Source organism: Elephas maximus, chromosome 19, assembly GCF_024166365.1.
Source record: "Elephas maximus indicus isolate mEleMax1 chromosome 19, mEleMax1 primary haplotype, whole genome shotgun sequence".
Classification (NCBI taxonomy): domain Eukaryota; kingdom Metazoa; phylum Chordata; class Mammalia; order Proboscidea; family Elephantidae; genus Elephas; species Elephas maximus.
This window is the reverse complement of record NC_064837.1, coordinates 22,424,838-22,439,198: the sequence shown is the minus strand read 5'-3', so window position 1 is coordinate 22,439,198 and position 14,361 is coordinate 22,424,838. Positions and strand designations below refer to the sequence as shown.

General features: G+C 37.8%; 1 protein-coding gene across 1 annotated transcript in view; it reads left to right on the top strand.

Moving 5' to 3' along the window:
• Nucleotides 1-14,361, top strand: part of TAOK1 (TAO kinase 1) — a 154,480-nt gene that overhangs the window by 127,083 nt on the left and 13,036 nt on the right. Inside the window, exons 18-19 of the mRNA XM_049861547.1 lie at nucleotides 9,359-9,571; nucleotides 10,475-10,657. Coding sequence (XP_049717504.1) covers nucleotides 9,359-9,571; nucleotides 10,475-10,657 — 396 coding nt within the window. The remainder of the gene's footprint in view (nucleotides 1-9,358; nucleotides 9,572-10,474; nucleotides 10,658-14,361) is intronic.

Here is a 14,361-nt window from a genome sequence, read left to right as displayed (position 1 = left end):
CAGGCAACTAGAACCAGGAGAAACTGCAAGGGCAGCAGGACAAGGGGGAATACTTCAAACAGACGGCAACACAGATGAAAATGGCTAGCTCTCTGCCCACAGCGGTACACCAGGGGAGAGCTTGTGAAGGGGCACCCATGAGAGAGAGACATAGAGATCCCCTTACTTTTGCCCCAGGTAAGTCAAGCCCCACTGCTTGTGTCAGAGTCTGCGACCAGCTAAACCTTCCCTCCCGTGCGTGCGCATTGATCCCAGAGATCAAGCATCCAGAACTGAATCAACACTGAAAAAATTAAGGATAAGAGTGCCCTCTGTTGGTTCTCAGGAGACATACCGAGCCCACTGTCAATGGGTCAGTTCTCACCCATAGTGGCCGTGTGGGGTGGAGTGGAGTGGAGCTACCTTGTGGGGTTCCCAAGGCTGTGAGCCTTTGCAAAGGTAGGCTGCTGCATCTTTTTTTCATAGAGTGGCTGGTGGGTGCTAGTTGCCAGCTGAGTGCTTGGCCACTGCACGAGCAGGGAGTCCAATCAGAAAATTTTCCCACAAAAACCAGACTACAAAATTTAAAGTAAAAAAAAAAAGTCCCAAGATCAACAAAAATATTAAAACATGCAAAATCACAAGAGGAGAAGGACCAATCAAAAGCGAAACGTGAAAAAGAGGAAATTTCTCCAGTAGAGATCAGACTAACTTAAAAAATTGATAATTTTCACATTATGGTGCTAAGTAAGCTTAAAGAAAGCGAAAAGTATGGAGAAAACAAACTAGTGGTGGTCAGGAAACAAATGGAGGAACAAAAAAAGAGACTCAGAAGGGAAAATAAAAACAAGCAAAAAAAAAAAAAAACCCAAGAGAACTACTGAAGCTGAAGAATAAAGCAACTGATTTAGAAAAAGCAAGAGAAACACTCAAAAATAGAGTTGAACAGACAGAAGACAGAATAAGTCAACTAGAAGACAAGAAAAAAGAACAAATAAAGGTGAACAAACCCAAAAGGAAATACGTGTTTCAGTTAAGAGATCGAACATTAGAATTAGTGGAATCCCAGAGCACCATGACAACAATAAAAGCACAGAAACAATTTTCCAAGAGATAGCAGAGAGAATTTCCCAGACCTAAACAGAGAACCAAGCCTGCAAACACAGGAAGCTACACAAACCCCAATTAGAACAGATACAAAAAGGTCAACTTTGCACCCTATCCTAATAAGATTCTTGAAAACCAAAGACAAAGAATTCTGAAACCAGCAAGAAAGAAACCCAATAACATACCAAAGGGCTTTCATAAGAATTACTGCGAGTTTCTTACCAGAAACGCTAGAGGCCAGAAGACAATGGATCAAAGTATATAAAATACCGAACGAAAACAATTGCCAATCAAGAATTATTTACCCAGCAAAGTTGTCATTCAAAAACGGGAAATCAAGACATTCCCAAATAAACAGAAGCTCCAGAATTTGCCACTACCAGACCCGCTTTGCAAGTATTACTCAAGGGTACTCCAAATGGAAAGGCAAGAGCATTAAATAAATACTCATATCTATTAAAAAAAAAAAATTATAGATATGAGTATTTATTTAATGCTCTTGCCTTATATGGGGAAAAAAACAGTAAACAAAAAATAAAAGGGAGATGTCCAAAAAACACAACACGGGCAATCATATAGACCAAGTCTATGGTATTTTCAACTAATAAACTCAATAATTAAATCCCACTAACAATACATCAAGTTTGTAAGAAATAAGTACAAAGTAAACTTATTGAATATAGGTTATTTTGATGATAATAAGCAGCCTTGGTGCCACAGTGGTTAAAGTGCTCAGTTGCTAACCGGAAGGTCAGTGGTTCAAACCCACCAGCTGCTCTGAGAGAGAAAGATGTAGTAGTCTGTTTCCATAAAGATTACAGCCTTAGAAACCCTATGCGGCAGTTCTACTCCTGTAGAGTCACTGTGAGTCAGAATCAACTCAATGACAGTGGGTTACCGATGCTAATGGAGACACATCAACAGAAATGGAGGAGAGAGGGAGCATGTCAGGAATAGATTTATTATGTTAAGGTTATATGAAAACTGTTGCTCATGTGTTAAGTATTTTTGAGTTGTAAGTTACGTGATGTAATATATGTGATAACCACTAAGAAATCACCAAGAAAAAAACATTCAGAAGAAGAGAAGGAAGAATACAAAATGACTCATCACAAGAAAGCAGCCAAGTACAAATGAAAACAGAAAAATCAGAATAAAAAAGAAAGAAGATTGAAACATTCAATAAACAAATAGCAAAATGAGTGAGGTACACGCTTCATTTTCAGTACTAACCTTAAATGTAAATGGTCTAAATGCCACATGCAAAAGGCCGAGAGTGGCATTATGGATTAAAAAAAAATAAATTATCTATCCTTTTGCGGTCTACAGAAACACACCATAGATGTAAGGCCACAAACAGACTGAAAATAAAAGGATGGAGAAAAATATTCCATGTACAAGTAAACAAAAAAGAGCAGGGGTGGCCATACTAATATCAGATAAAATAGACTTTAAATCAAAAGTTATTCCAAGAAATAAAGGACATTACGTAATAATAAGTCAATACAGCAAGAAGATATAGCAATTTTAAACATATATTCATCTAACACCAGTGCACCGAATACGTAAAACAAATACTAACTACTATGAAAGGAGAAATAGACAACCCACAATAATAGTAGAGGACTTAAACACACCACTTCAGTTATAGACAGAACATCTAAAAACAAGATCACTAAGGACACTGAGAATTTAAATAAAACCATAAGCCAGTTGAACCTAACAAATATATATAGAACACTATAGAACACCCCACCCAGCACCAGAACAGTATACATTCTTCTGCAGCACACATGGATCATTTTCCTGAGTAGACAGTATGCTAGGACACAAAGTAAGTCTCAACGAATTTAAAAAAATTGAAATCATCAAAGCATCTTCTCTAACCATAACAGTATGAAGCTAGAAATCAACAATGGGAAAAATAATAATAAATACATGGAAACTAAATAATACACCACCAAAACACTCTTGGGTCATAGATGAAATTGTAAGTGAAATGTAAAAATTCCTGGAATCAAATGAAAATGAAAACAAAACATTTGGGACACAGGAAAAGCAGTATTCAGAGAGAAAGTCATAGTAGTAAATGCCTACATTAAAAATAAAGATCCAAAATCATAACTTAAACTGACAAATTGAACAAAGAGTAAAAGAACTCAAAAGCTACCAGAAAAAAAGGAAATAATAAAGATCAGGGCAGAAATAAACTAAATAGAAAAACAATAGAAAGAATCCACAAAACCAGAAGTTGGTTCTTTGAAGGGAACAATAAAATAGACAAGCCACCAGAACCAAATGGCTACAGTGGAGAATTCTACCAAACATTCAGAGAAGAGTTGACACCGATCCTACTCAATCTCTTCAAAAACGTGGAAGAGGGAGAAACACTACCAAACCCTTTCTGTGAAGCCAGCATAACCCTGATACCTAAACCAGGCAAAGACATCATAACAAAAGAAAATTACAGACCAATATTCCTTATGAACATTGATGCAAAATTTTTCAACAAAATTCTAGCCAGTAGACCTCAGCAACATGTTAAAAAAAAATCATATACCATGGTCAAGTGGGATTCATACCAGGATTACCAGGGTGGTTCAATACTAGAAAATCAATCAATATAATCCACCCCATAAATAAAACAAAGGAAAAGAACCATATGATCATATCAATTGGTGCAGAAAAGGCATTTGAAAAAATTAAACACCCTTTCATGGTAAATAAAAACTCTCAGCAAAATAGGAATAGAAGGGAAACTTCTCAACATAATTAAGGGCGTGTATGCAAAATCAGCAGGCAACATTATACTTACTGGAGAAAGGCTGAGAGGCTTCCCTCTGAGAAAGGGATGAAACAAGGATTCCCATTATCGCCACCCTTACTTATCATCGTATTGGAAGTCCTAACTAGTGCAATGAGACAAGAGAAATAGAAGTTATCCAAATTAGAGAAGAAGAAGTAAAACTGTCTACTTGCAAATGACTTGATCCTATACGCAGAAGACCCTAAAGATTTCACAAGAAAACTGCTGGAACTAATTGAAGAATTTAGCAACATTGTGTAGGGTACAAGATCGACACACAAAAATCATTTGGGTTCCTCTACACTAACAAAGACTACTCCAAAGAAAAAGAAAACAGTACCATTTACAATAGCCCCCAAGTTGATAAGATACCTAGAAATTAGCCTAACCAGGGACATAAAAGACTTATACAATAAAAATTATAAAACATTACTACAAGAGACTAAATGAGACCTACAAAATGGAAAGACATTCCATGCTCATTGATTGGAAGACTTAATATAGTGAAAATGTCAGTTCTGCCTAAAGTAGTCTACAGATACAATGCAATCCCAATACAAATTTCAACAACAGTCTTTATTCAAATGGAAAAACTAATGACCAACTTGATATGGAAAGAAAAGAAACTTCGAATAGCCAAAGCAGTATTGAAGGAAAAGAACAAAGCAGGATGCCACACGCTCTCTGTTATCAAAACATACTATACAGCCACTCTTATCTAAACAACCTGATACTGGTTCAATGGTAGACACATAGACCAGCGGGATAGAATTGAGAAGTCAGAATTAAACCCAGCCATCTATGGACAGCTGATTTTCAACAAGGGGTCAAAGTCTACCCAGTGGGGCAGAAACAGTCTTTTTAATAAATGGTACTAGGAAAACGGAATATCCACTTGCAGCAAAATAAAACAGGACACATACCTCACACCTTACAGAAAAACTAACTGGAAATGGATCAAAGACCTAAATATTAAACCTAAAACCATAAAATTCCTGGATGAAAACGTAGGGAGAAAGCTATGGAGCCTAATCTTTGTTAAAAATCGGATAGCAAACATTGCAACAAATTCACAAATAGAAGAAGGCAAACTAGATAAATGGGACCTCATACAAATTAAAGACTTAAGCTCATCAAAGACTTTATAAAAAGAATAAATAGACAATCTACTACTGGGAAAAAAATCTTCCAAAATGGCTTACCTTGTAAGGGTCTGTCTTAAATGTCTTAAGTTGGGTTCTCTAGAGAAAAAAACCAGTGAAGTGTATATAGAGAGTGAGAGAGGGAGATTTATCTCAAGAAAATGGCTCACGTGGTTGTAGAGGCTGGCAAGTACCAAGTCAGTGTGGGTCAGGTGTCAAGTTGGAGGCTTCTCCTGACTCACGTTGCTGCAGGGGTTGACAAACCCAAGATTGGCAGGCCAGACAGCAGAGTACTGGCTAATAATGGGCTGTGGAGGCCAACGAATCCCAAGATCGGCAGGCAATACGCCAGGCAGCTGGCTTAAGAACCAGATGCAGGATCCATAACAAGCAATCTAGTTTTGCCAGAACATCCATATATTTATTAGATGCAGGCCATACACTTAAGGAAATGCCCCTTACAGCTGATTGGCTGATCACATCAGGCCATATTATAGAGGATGACTGCTATTGCCCTAGATACTCTTTAAACCTAGAACAAAGCCTGTCCACTTGAGATCACTTTTTAGCGAAATAGCAAAGTCACACGCAAAATAAAGGATAACCAAAACAAAAAAAAACCAAACCCAGTGCCATCCAGTCGGTTCCGACTCAGTGACCCTATAGGACAGAGCAGAACTGCCCTATAGTTTCCAAGGAGCGCCTGGCGGATCCGAACTGCTGACCCTTTGGTTAGCAGCTGTAGCACTTAACCACTATGCCACCAGGGTTTCCAAAATAAAGGATATTACCTGTAAAATTGGGGCCCTGCTTAAAAACCATCAGTACTGAGACCAAAAGGTCAACAATTACTCAAAAGCAAAGATGAGAAGATAAGGGACAAGGAAACTAGAGAGGCAACAGACACAATTAAAGACAATGTTGACTCATTGTGATGTTAACTAATGGCACCGAACAATTTGTGTGGAAATTATCTATGGGAACCTAACTTGCTTTGTAAACTTTCATCAAAAACTCAGTAAAATATTACTTAAAAGAAAACTTGGGATTCATAATGATATTTCAAATTTATGTTTTCTTTGCCAAGAAGAGATATATAATAGTTTGTCTACAGATCACTCACCTACCAGTTTTAAGAATTTTAAAACGACATGTCTGTGAAATTAATTATGGTTTTAAAGCCATCAGCATCCAGAGATAAACCAAACTGGAAGCTTATTAGTTTTCCCCAGACATACCATAAATCACTTCTAATTTTTGCTGGGATCTGGTGAAGGATAGTTGACATTTTACCATTCTTTTCTGTTGTTGAAAGCTTTTAAACACCAGTCTGATTTTCAAAGATACTACACAGAAAGTAAGGGGAAAAGTAATGTTTCACAGTCAGACTTTGGATAGAATGCTTCCATCTGATGACAGACAAGCTCAAGGTTTGCCATAAAGGAACACGTTCTGTTACTTTAACAGGGAAGAAAATCAGTTTCCTCTAAATGATAAATACTTGTTTAATTTGAACTCAACAGACTAGATTTTGACACCAAGTCATCTCATTTCTATTTACCTAAGTAATAGTTGCCTCTTTAAAGCTCCTCTAAGACTTTAAAAGGTTATAGGGTGGACTTATATTTGAGTGAGGAGCCCTAGTGGCACAGTGGTTAAAGCACTCAGTTGTTAACTGAAAGGTCACCGGCCACTCCTCAGGAGGAAGATGTGGCAGTCTGCTTCCGAAGATTTACAGCCTTGAAAACTCAATGGAGCAATTCTACCCTGTCTTACAGGGTCACTATGAGTTGGAATCGATTTGATGACAGTGGGTCAGTTTAAGCGCTTACATGAATTGACTAGGATTTGTGGAGGAGGGGTACCATTTCTGTGGAATGGATTGGGTAAAAATCTACCTCCTATTCTGCAATTTCTCCAGCTGCCATCCAGATTTCACTCTATGGGTGTTAAATGAGTAGAAATAACTAACTTACAGTCATTTTGCTTTCACTTGAGCCAAACACTGAGGTATGTACGTGTACTTTGGTATAAGCATTAATCTTACTCTTCTTTCTTGTTTGAAGAAAAATTCTTTAAGGAGCTCTTTTTTCTCATTAGGCTATTGATATGCTATGATTACAGTTTTATTGGCACAGCATTTTAAAAATAAAAACTTTTAAAAAGAATGTTTACATTTTACTTGTTCCATTCCTGGCTAGAAGTACATGGAAGAACTTTGTTAACAAGTACAGTATTTATTTAGGAGCGGTACTACTAGGCATAGCTAAACCAAGAGTTTCTTCTTCTAGCTACACATTTTTTTTTTCTTTACTTATTTTTTATTGTACTTCAGGTGAAGGTTTACAGAACTAGTTTCTCATATAACAGTGAGTACACCTGTTGTTTTATGACATTGGTTAACAACACCACGACATGTCAACACTCTCCCTTCTCAGCCTTGGGTTCCATGTTACCAGCTTTCCTGTCCCGTCCTGCCTTCCAGTCCTTGCCCCAGGGCTGGTGTGCCCTTTTAGTCTCGTTTTATTTTGTGGACCTGTCCAATCTTTGGCTGAAGGGTGAGCCTCAGGTGTGACTTGATTACTGAGCTATAAGGGTGTCCAGGGGCCATACTCTTGGGGTTTCTGCAGTGTCTGTGAGGCCAGCAAGTCTGGTCTTTCTTTTTGAGTTAGAATTTTGTTCAACATTTTTTTCCAGCTCTGTCCAGGATCCTGTATTGTGATGTGATCCCTGTCAGAGCAGTCAATGGTGGTAACTAGGCACCATCTAGTTGTACTGGACTCAGTCTGGTGGAGGCCATGTTAGATATGGTCCATTAGTCCTTTGAACTAATCTTTCCCTTGTATCTTTAGTTTTCTTCATTCTTCCTTGCTCCCGAAGGGGTGAGACCAGTGGAGTGTCCTAGATGGCTGCTCACAGGCTTTTAAGACCCCAGATGCTACTCACCAAAGTAGAATATAGAACATTTTCTTTATAAACCACGTTATACCAGTTGAGCTAGATGTTTCCCAAGACCATGATCCCCACAGCCCTCAGCCCAGCAATTCAGTCCATCAGGGAGTTTGGATGTGTCTATGGAGCTTCCATGACCTTGCCTTGTACAAGTTTTGCTGGCTTCCCCAGTATTGTAGCTACGCATTTCTTGACCCTTCACAGAATAAAGTTGTGTGACTATGATATAATGCTGCAGTTGGTGGGAAAAAAAAAAAAAAAAAAATGAAGAGCATAGTTGATGTTGTAGTACAGAAAAGAAAAAAAAAAAAAAAGACAAGTATATAACTTTGGTCATATATACATTTTTTGCCCACAGTATCAACCAGTATCTGGCTATATTTATATTAAGGTAAAATAATTTCAACTATTGGTTCTTCCTTTGTGGAACAAACATATATATTCTCCCTTGCAGACTCCATCAGTATACTTTATATAAGTAAATCTTACCTCATTAAAGTTTTCTAAAATCTGAATTCATAGAATATCTAACCCAGTGAATAACCAAAAGCTAAAGGCAAAGCTCTTCTGTCTTTGAGTTCAGATTATGTTATCTCAGAAATGTGTATGTAGTTCATGTCTGTTGTCATCACCCCAAGAAGAGGACTGCCCTCCACCCCTACCCCATTACTCTTTTTTGACCTCTGAAATATTAGTGACCTCAGCCTTCAAGTTTTCACGTGTGCTGTTAAAGAGTAAACTATTACTAAGCATGTTCCTACGTAGTTTATTCCATTAAGGAAAAAGACAGTTGTACTAATATTCTTCAGTTACTGTTAGAGACTTCCAAGTCAGCTTCTGGTTTGGTACCTAACTCTACTTTTGCCAGGTCTGTCATAGACTATATAGTTGGAGTTGAGATTGTGATTAAAAGTAATTGGAGCTTAATGTCTCAGATAAGAAACAATGAATATGCTTATTTTCTCCTTCAGTTGGAGATCTGGTAAAATATTGTCTTGCCAATAAAATGCTTTTTTATCTATACTAAATTCATGAGAAGAAATTTAGTTTTCTGTCATTAGCATACACAGTAATCAGAACTAATTTTAATTCTTTACTCAAGTCTCTAAGTTTACTGTTGGAGTAATGAGTATTGCTTGAAGTCCTGTGGTAAATGGGTTTTTTATGTTCTAATGTTAGTTTTTGTTGTAAAAATGCATAGAATCCAGTGGTTTTGCCCATTGAAGAAGTGCAAAAGTACCTGGAGCCTTATAATCCGATCTTTTGTTTTTCCTCTGCCTTTTTCCTAGCAGCCTTTATTTTCATGTAAGCATAAAGTATATCAAATGCCATATGTTAAAAAAATACGTACATCTTATCTTTTTCTTCCCAGTCTAAGGAACTCCAAATAAAAAAGCAGTTTCAGGATACCTGCAAAATCCAAACCAGACAGTACAAAGCATTAAGAAATCACCTGCTGGAGACAACACCAAAGAGTGAGCACAAAGCTGTTCTGAAGCGGCTCAAGGAGGAGCAGACCCGGAAGTTAGCCATCTTGGCTGAACAGTATGATCACAGCATTAATGAAATGCTCTCCACACAAGCTGTAAGTGTGCTTTATTTAGGCAAAACAAATTTACTATTCCTTTTTCCTTCTACCACCCAAATAAAATCCTAGCAATTAAGATACTAATTGGAAATGGTCGCTGTCCTGCAGCTTGGGAAATAGTAATGTTAGTGCATATTCTTCGTGCTCTTTTTGCTTGCAAATGATGTGATGCATGTAGAATCTCCTTGATAACATTTGTACTGAAGGTTCTGAACAGGCTCCCTGCCATTGCTTCTGAGGTTTTTAGAACAGATCCCAACAGCTTATCAAGGTCAGAGCAGCAACATTGTTAAGCGGTGGGCAAAAAGCAGTACTACATTGTGAACGCAGATGACCACATTTGAGTACACGACAAAATGTATTTTATATAAGGGGTTTGCAAACTTCCTCAAAGGCCAGGTAACAAATATCTTAGGTTTTGAAGGCAGGCCAGGAGGCAAAATTGAGGATTAATTATCGTGTGGATACCTACATAACTATTGATGTATTGATACTATTTTCAAAATGTAAAAAGCATTCTTGTCTAGTGGACCATTAAAAAAAAAAAAACTGTTGGCTGGCCAGATTTGGCCCATAGGCTATAGTTTGCTAGTCTCTGTTCTATAGTATTTCCCCTGGGGAAGGAGAGATTCAGAGTTGTATATCACCTAATCAGATTCTAGATTTTTCTAAAGAAAAATGTGGTTAATCACGCACCCTCCAAATAGCTTATGGTAGGTAGCTTTATCTTAGTAATGCCATCATTGGTTACTGTGCCTTCTTTTTCAGAAATGTTCACTACAGGATGTAAGAGAACAATTGTGTAACCTACAAAAGAATAGCCTGTCTTCTGTCACAGCGCCTCCTTTCCACTATAGATAGTGCACAGTAGGCTACAGCCGTTTTCTTTCTCTCTCTCAGCTGCGTTTGGATGAAGCACAGGAAGCAGAGTGTCAGGTTCTGAAGATGCAGTTGCAGCAGGAACTGGAGCTGTTGAATGCATATCAAAGCAAGATCAAGATGCAGGCTGAGGCACAACACGATCGAGAGCTTCGGGAGCTTGAACAGAGGGTCTCCCTCCGCAGGGCACTCCTAGAACAAAAGGTATAAGTAATAGAAAGAAGATAATTATTCGAGAATTTGCTTTCATCAAAAGCATTTATAAATGTATTTTCATATGGACAGAGGTTATATCAAATTGCTTTCACAATATCATATTTCCCTAATTCTAGTGGTGGTAGTTAGTGTTTTCTTATTTTTTTAAGTATTGGTTCAATAATGAACCGTATAATTAGTGGGCTCTAAAAATCAAGAAAATATAATTAAGTAGTAATTGCTAGAGAGAATATGGGGTTATATGAAGGTGTCCAGTTGAATTGTGAGAGAGTAGCTCTGGCTCTGTGCCCCTCACTTCTTTTGTGCACCTAGCTCTACCTTAGGAGGTTGGAGAAAGACTTGGATAGTGAAGAAAAGGAACTGCAGTAATTGCCTGGGAGAGGCAGGAACAAAGGATCAGGAATATATATTTTACTCACACATCCTGGCCTGGTCCTATACAGATTGATGGAAGATTACTGGGAGGCAGAAGGTAAAACCAGTTCTTACACAGGCGAAAAGTCAGGCTGCAAAATGTACTTCTAGATGCATCTTTATTTTATTTTTCTGACTTACACACTCTCTGTCAGTATATTCAAGAACAGAACTAGAATTCCCAAATTTATTTTCCATCCTACCAGGTTACCAAGGGTACTAAGGTGTGTGTGTGTTTTGAGGAAAAGGCAGAAGGTTTTTAGAAGTAAAGAAAAGAGAGGTATTTGTGCTGAGAAGTAGTATGATGTATCACTTGTACCCAAGATTCAGAGCTGTGTTCCAGAATTCCTGAGCTGTAAGTTCCCAAAAGCTGATGTAGTCTTGGGTCTGTGGGGCATTGTTAGTTAATACTTATTTAATGGCCTTGTCTATTAAAGGTTGTCATCGCTTCTGAACCATAGGCGCATAAACTTTTCCTCTGTTTCCTACAGTTCTTGGGATAAAAATTGAATGCCCTATTATATTGAAAAATATATCCTTTTGAAAAAAACCACCTAAATAAGATGTTACTATTCCTCTGGCACAGCTGTCTTTATTACTGGCTTCTTTGAGAGATACTTGCCTCTAAAATTACTTCAGTTATGTTTCTCATTCAAGATGGGAAGATAGAAACGAACATAAATTTTGAAATACCTAGTTTGTTCCCTGTACAGATTTCATAAACCTGAGTCCAACTCTCTTTCGTACTTAAAATTCAGTCTAAGCTCTCTCAATGCTTCAAAGTTATCATTAAAAGAAAAACTCCCTATAGTGTTTCAGGCAGTGTTTAAGTATTCAGCTGCTAACTGAAGGTTGGTGGTTCAAACCTAACAGCTGCTCCATGGGAGAAAGATGTGGCAGTCTGCTTCCATAAAGATTACAGCCTTGGAAACCCTCTGGAGCAGTTCTTTTCTGTCCTGTAGAGTCATTGTGAGTTAGAATTGACTAGACAGCAAAGAGTTTGTTTTTTTTTGTTTGGTAGTGAGAGAAATACTGGTACTATTGAAGTATGTTTGTATTTTTAGCTCCATCTAGTGGTTCAGTATTAGTGCTAGTTAGCGTCTTATACTATACTAATTAAAAAATTTTTATTAATCAGCCTCTAATAATTATAATAATAATATTACATATGTAGTTATAATAATACGACTTCCAAGTAGCATTTACACCATGGACTGCCAGAAGTATGAACGAATCTGTGTTAGAAGAAGTGTAGCTAGAATGCTTCTAAGAAGCAAGGATGGCGAGACTTCATCTCATGTACTCTGGACATGTTATCAGGAGGGGCCAGTCCCTGTAAAAGGACATCATGCTTGGTAAAGTACAGGGTCATCAAAAAAGACCCTCAATGAGATGGATTGATATAGTGGCTGCAACAATGGGCTGAAACATACCAACAATTGTGAGGGTGGCGCAGGACTGGGCAGTGTTTCGTTCTGTTATACATGGGGTCATTATAAGTCAGAACCGACTCAATGGCACCTAACAACAAAAACAGCATCTTAGGTACCGTCTTATTTCAGTTATGAACCAAGCCCTGCGTATTATACAAAGCCTAATAAAATACAGGCATAAAACCAATACCTATTGGTGAAGGTACAGTAATACTCTTATAAATTGCAAATGCCTTTTGGAAATCAATTTAGAAGTATATATTGAACCTCCGAAAGCCAAGGGAAATAAATCCAAAATATAGGAAGAACAATATATATTATTATGTTAATCGTAGCATATTTTATAATAGTTTAAAGCAACCTAACCATCTAAAATAGGGGTGTAATTAAGTAAGTTATGGCCAAGCCATTTAATAAAATCTTATTCAGCCATTTAAATGATGTCTACAAAGGTAGCATTAATATGGAAAAATCTTCATGATGTGTTGAATATACAAGACTTAAAAATTACACTTAAAATGAAATAATGCAGAACACCAAGGTCACACGATAACTAAGAGCCCAAGAGACAGAAAGGGCCACATGAACCAGAGACCTACATCATCCTGAGACCAGAAGAACTAGTTGGTGCCCGGCCACAATCGATGACTGCCCTGACAGGGAGCACAACAGAGAATCCCTGAAGGAGCAGGAGATCAGTGGGATGCAGACCCCAAATTCTCATAAAAAGACCATACTTAATGGTCTGACTGAGACTAGAGGAATCCCGACGGTCATGGTCCCCAAACCTTCTGTTGGCCCAGGACAGGAACCATTCCCGAAGACAACTCAGCAGACATGAAAGGGACTGGACAGTGGGTAGGAGAGAGATGCTGATGAAGAGTGAGCTAATTATATCAGATGGACACTTGAGACTGTGTTGGCATCTCCTGTCTGGAGGGGGGATGAGAGGATAGAGAGAGTTGGAAGCTGGCAAAATTGTCATGAAAGGAGAGACTGGAAGGGCTGACTCATTAGAGGGAGAGCAAGTGGGAGTACGGAGTAAGGTGTCTATAAACTTATATGTGACAGTCTGACTTGATTTGTAAACGTTCACTTGAAGCTCAATAAAAGTTAATAAAAAAAAATGAAATAATGCTGGTAGTAGATCTGTTAATAGGGATTGGTTCCTTTTTGCATTCTTTTTTGTAATGTGGATTATGTTGCTTTCGTAACAGAAAAATGCATAAGATTATTTAGTATTAAAGGTAATAAAAAAACAACAAAAACCTGTTGCCATTGAGTCGATTGCAACTCATAGAGACCTTATAGGACAAAGTAGAACTGCCAGAGGGTTTCCAAGGTTGTAATCTTTATGGAAGACGACTGCCATATCTGGTGGGTTTGACCACTGACCTTTTGGTTAGCAGCAGAGCACTTTAACCACTTTTCCACCAGGGCTCCTTAAAAGAACAACAGGATGATAAATCTAAACTACTTTGAAATGTTACTTGATTTCTAGGGCTACTGTTTACATTTCAAGGAAGTGCGTGACTATAAGGCAATCTGGGGTTGGTTGGTAACCATGTTTCTTTTCTGCAAAAACTTTGAGCAATCATAACACCTCTATTTTTTGTACTTTGTGGTTGTACAGATAAGAAACAGTGATCTGAAAAATAAATTGAGGTGGAACCAGAGTGAAAGGTAGTTGTTTCCAGATGAATAATCATTCTATTTGAAGATTGCTTTAGCCTCCAAATGAACCAAGAATTATTCCTTTAGGTTGAGATACCAAAAAAGTAAGCCTCACGTGTACCTGAGGTCTTGCTTCAACTGGTCTCATCCTTCATTTACATTACATTTTCA